Raw genomic sequence first — 4,776 nt, forward strand, 5'->3', positions numbered from 1 at the left:
CCGGCAGATCGCTGCGCTTATGCCGCAGCAGCCTGCCCCTACAGGCCAACAGCTTGAGGATTCCGATGATGAGAATCTGTTTGCACCGCTTGAACAACCATTGGATCTGCCAGTTCACCGGAGAAGGGGTGGTCAGGAGGACAACCGACGTTGGGTATCAGGATTTAAGGTGGATATTCCAGAATTTCATGGTGGATTGAGTCCAGAGGAATTCTTGGATTGGGTGACTGCAGTGGAGGAGGTCTTGGAGTTTAAAGACGTTCTTGCCGATAAATGTGTGCCTCTCATTACAACAAGGCTTCGTGGGCGAGCAGCGGCGTGGTGGCAGCAGACTAAGGTGACAAGATCCAGGCTGGGGAAACCTAAGCTTGCATCGTGGGACAAATTGAAGAAATATATGAAGAAACAATTTCTGCCTTACAATTATGTGCGGACCATGTACCAACAACTGCAGAATCTGCGTCAAGGTGGGAAAACGGTTAGTGACTATACCACGGATTTTTATATGTTGATTACGAGGAACGAGATGATGGAGATGGAGGAGCAGTTGGTGTCACGGTACATGGGTGGTCTTCGTCCCCAAATACAAGATACTCTCAACATGTTTGATCCTGTAACAGTTTCTGAAGCACATCAGAGGGCAATACAGATAGAAAAGCAACAGTCCAGGAAAACTACTAGTCCTTTCATTGCAGGGAGTTCTTCTAGTAACCCACAACAGCAGGTGGCACGTCCTGGTAATCCTGCCCAATCTGGTCCTCCTAGAACAAATCCTGCCCAACAACCAACACGTCCTGGGGCTGGTATTCGTTGTTTCGGATGAGGAGTTATAGGCTACAGGCAGTCTGAGTGCCCAAAGAATCCGCGCAGGGAACTCTTTGTTGATGAGGGAAATGACGATTATGAAGGTCCGCCTGTATTTGACGGTGAGGGCGGAGAAGAAGCAACAGAAGAGGAAGAGTTTGTGGTTGGTGATGTGGGTCAGGCACTGGTGGTGAGGAGGAGTTTCCTGACTCCTTTGGAGAATAACACTGATTGGTTGCGTAATAATATCTTTCAATCAACATGTACTGTTGGAGGGAAGGTGTGCAAATTTGTTATTGATTCTGGTAGTTGCGAGAATGTGGTGGCTGAGGAGGTCGTTAAGAAGCTGGGTTTGTAGACTGAGAAACATCCCAAACCTTACAAATTAGCCTGGCTGAAAAGAGGCAATGACGTAGAAGTGTCTCAACGTGCTAGGATCAGCTTCTCCATCGGACCTACCTACAAGGATCAGGTCTTATGTGATGTAGTAGAGATGGATGCATGTCATTTACTATTAGGGAGGCCGTGGCAGTTTGACAGGCACTCACTGCATGATGGATATACCAACACGTACAACTTTCTGTTTGGGAGAAAGAAAATTGTGTTACTACCGGATAAGGGTTCAGTACAGACAGTTGGGAACAATGCCAATTTACTGACCAGAAAGAAGTTTGAGACAGAGATGGATGAGTCTGGAGTAGTGTATGTATTGATTGGAAAGTTGGTTGACAGTGAGCATGAAGTCCCTCTCGCAGTTCAGCCATTGATAAAGGAGTTTCATGAAGTTTTCCTAGACGAGCTTCCTGATGGACTACCACCACTGCGGGATATTCAGCATCAGATTGACTTGGTGCCTGGAGCTGCCCTACCTAATCGAGCGCATTACAGAATGAGCCCCACTGAGCATGAAGAGTTGCGCAGGCAAGTTGAGGAGCTTCTGGCAAAAGGACACATCAGGGAGAGTCTTAGTCCTTGTGCTGTTCCTGCTCTTCTCACACCGAAGAAGGATGGCACGTGGCGCATGTGCGTGGATAGTAGGGCAATTAATAAGATTACGGTACGTTACCGCTTTCCTATTCCCCGCCTAGATGACTTGTTGGATCAGCTTACCGGTGCTTGTGTGTTTAGCAAGCTTGATTTGAAGAGTGGGTACCATCAGATTCGGATCAGACGTGGGGATAAGTGGAAGACCGCATTTAAGACGAGGGAAGGATTGCATGAGTGATTAGTCATGCCCTTCGGCTTCTCAAATATGCCCAGTACATTTATGCAGGTTATGAATCAGGCTCTTCGCCCATTCATCGGTAAATTTGTTGTGGTCTACTTTGATGATATTTTAATTTATAGTGCTAATGATGATGAACATGTCCAGCACCTTCGGGAAGTTCTTTCAATTCTTCGCAGGGATAAATTCTATGCTGCAGTGAAGAAGTGTTCCTTTCTCACTGATAGTATGGTGTTCCTGGGTTATGTGGTGTCGAAGGTGGGGTTCGCAGTTGATACATCTAAAGTAGAGGCGATAAGTCAATGGCCACAGCCCAAAACTGTCACTGAGGTGCGGAGTTTTCATGGCCTTGCTTCCTTCTATCGCAGGTTCATACCTCATTTCAGTAGCATCATGGCACCAATTACAAATTGCATGAAGGATGGTAGGTTTCAGTGGACTCACGAGGCAGAGTCATCTTTCCAATTGATTAAGCAGAAGTTGACTACTGCTCCAGTTTTGGTGCTGCCTGACTTTACCCAACCATTTGAGCTACATTGTGATGCTTCGAAAGTGGGTATTGGTGGTGTACTGAGTCAGAACAACCGCCCTGTTGCATATTTCAGTGAGAAGCTTTCTGGGTCGAAGTCTCGGTACAGTACTTATGATGTGGAGTTCTATGCAATAGTCCAGGCCGTTCGACATTGGCGTCACTATTTGTTCCATAAGGAGTTCATTTTGTATACGGATCATGATGCCCTTAAACACCTTGGTACTCAGGATAACGTTTCTACTCGACATGCCTCTTGGATTGCTTATCTACAGCAATTTACTTTTGTGATCAAGCACAAGGCAGGTGCCCTTAACAAAATTGCGGATGCGTTGAGTAGGCGCCAAACGCTCCTTACAGAAATGTGAGTGGAGGTTCCAGGTTTTGACAGGGTGTGTGACTTATATGCTACTGACCTATACTTTTCCCATGTTGTCCAGAAGTTGCAGGAGGGTGTGTAGTCGGAGTTTACATGGGTTGATGGTTTTCTTTTTCATGGAAATCAGTTGTGTGTTCCAGAGAGCAGTTTGAGGTTGAAGATTATTCAAGAGTTGCATAATGAGGGCCATGTGGGTCGTGACTGAACATTGCAGCTTGTTGCCGCTTCTTACTTTTGGCCATCATTGTGCAAGGATGTCAGCAAGTTTGTGGAGCGTTGTCAGGTTTGTCACTTGGCCAAGGGCAAGGCGACCAATGCGGGCTTGTATATGTCCCTACCTATCCCAACCCAGCCTTGGACAGATGTGAGTATGGATTTCGTTGTGGGACTTCCCAGGACCCAGCGTGGTTTTGATTCAATCTTCGTAGTGGTTGATCGATTTTCAAAAATGGTACATTTCATCCCCTGCAAGAAGACTACAGATGCTGTCAATGTAGCCTTATTGTACTTTCGTGAAGTTTATCGCCTTCATGGACTACCTACATCTATTGTGTCCGATCGGGATACTCGTTTCCTCAGCCACTTTTGGCACAGCCTATGGCGCTCTGTGAATACACGGCTGGACTTCAGCAGTGCATATCATCCTCAAACAGATGGTCAAACAGAGGTTGTTAACCGTTCCTTAGGTGATTTACTACGTTGTTTGGTTGGTGATCACATTTAGTCTTGGGATCAGAAGTTGTGTCAAGCAGAATTTGCTCACAATCATTCTGTTAACCGAAGTACAGGTTTTAGTCCGTTCCAGGTGGTGTATGGCCTTGTTCCTCATGGTCCTCTTGATCTAGTTCTAGTTTCTACTTCTGTTAAAATGCATGGTAAGGCCGAAGACTTTATTCAACAACTGCACCATGTTCACTCACAGACTCATGATCAGCTGCAGGCTGCTGTCGCTGAATATAAGCGTGCTGCGGATCTCAAGCGCAAACATGTTGAGTTTGAGGTAGGTGACTTTGTTTGGGCGGTGTTAACAAAGGATCGTGTTCCTGCTCATGAATACAACAAGCTTACCGCGAAGAAGATTGGTCCGTTGGAGGTCATTGAGAAAATCAATCCAAATGCTTACCGTTTAAAGCTGCCCAGCCATATTCGTACCTCCGACGTGTTCAATATCAAGCATTTGGTGCCATTTCATGGTGATAATTTTGGTGATAATGATGAAGCTCCTTTCCCGTCAAATTCGAGGGCGAATTTTTCCCACCCTGGGGAGAATGATGAAGTGCATAAGAGATTAGAGTTCATGGCAAAATGGGACCATCACAAGGCAAAAGTTGGTAAAAGGGGCAAATGATTTCATGATGACTTTGAGTTTGCTCGTTTTTGGCAAATCACTAGTCTAATTTGATTGGAGCCGAGCCAAGGAATAAAACTCAGCGCCTTCGGCCCTGACTCCAGACCAATTTCGGGCAAAATCCATCGTTTAGGCCCTCGTTTAATCGTTTTTGCTATTTATGGTAATTTTCATTTTTACAATATCTCTTTCCATGAAATTCGGATTTAGATTCCGTTTGTTGGAGGATGATCCCGAAAATAAGTATTTTCCATTTTAGTAATTATCTCATATTTTCCATTTTTGGAAAAAAATATCTTTATTTTATTTTATTTTATTTTTCGGATTTTCCTAGGTTTTTTCTATTTAATCAGTTGTAAGCCCTTAGAGGCAGTAGTTCTTGAATTCAATAAAATCTTCCTTGAGAGTTTTCTCAATTTGTGATTGTTCATCTTCCCTATAATATTTCCGCTACGTCAGTAAATCCGACCTTTTTAGTATCACTGACATGC

At 44.8% G+C, this 4,776-nt stretch overlaps 1 protein-coding gene across 1 annotated transcript; it reads left to right on the plus strand.

The window, feature by feature from the left end:
* Positions 1–2,035: 2,035 nt before the first annotated feature.
* On the plus strand, positions 2,036–4,285 carry LOC111372007. Its single transcript, XM_022994147.1, has 4 exons — positions 2,036–2,922; positions 2,999–3,011; positions 3,152–3,623; positions 3,726–4,285. The coding sequence occupies exons 1-4, from the start codon at positions 2,036–2,038 to the stop codon at positions 4,283–4,285; spliced, it is 1,932 nt and encodes a 643-aa protein (XP_022849915.1).
* Positions 4,286–4,776: the final 491 nt, after the last annotated feature.

This window comes from Olea europaea, chromosome 23 (assembly GCF_002742605.1).
Source record: "Olea europaea var. sylvestris chromosome 23, O_europaea_v1, whole genome shotgun sequence".
Taxonomy (NCBI): domain Eukaryota; kingdom Viridiplantae; phylum Streptophyta; class Magnoliopsida; order Lamiales; family Oleaceae; genus Olea; species Olea europaea.

Coding starts and splice junctions, on each gene's coding strand:
- LOC111372007 (XM_022994147.1), top strand. CDS start 2,036: ATGCCCTTCGGCTTCTCAAATATGCCCAGTACATTTATGCAGGTTATG. Junction 3,624..3,725: donor GGTTGTTAACCGTTCCTTAG/GTGATTTACTAC, acceptor ACCGAAGTACAG/GTTTTAGTCCGTTCCAGGTG.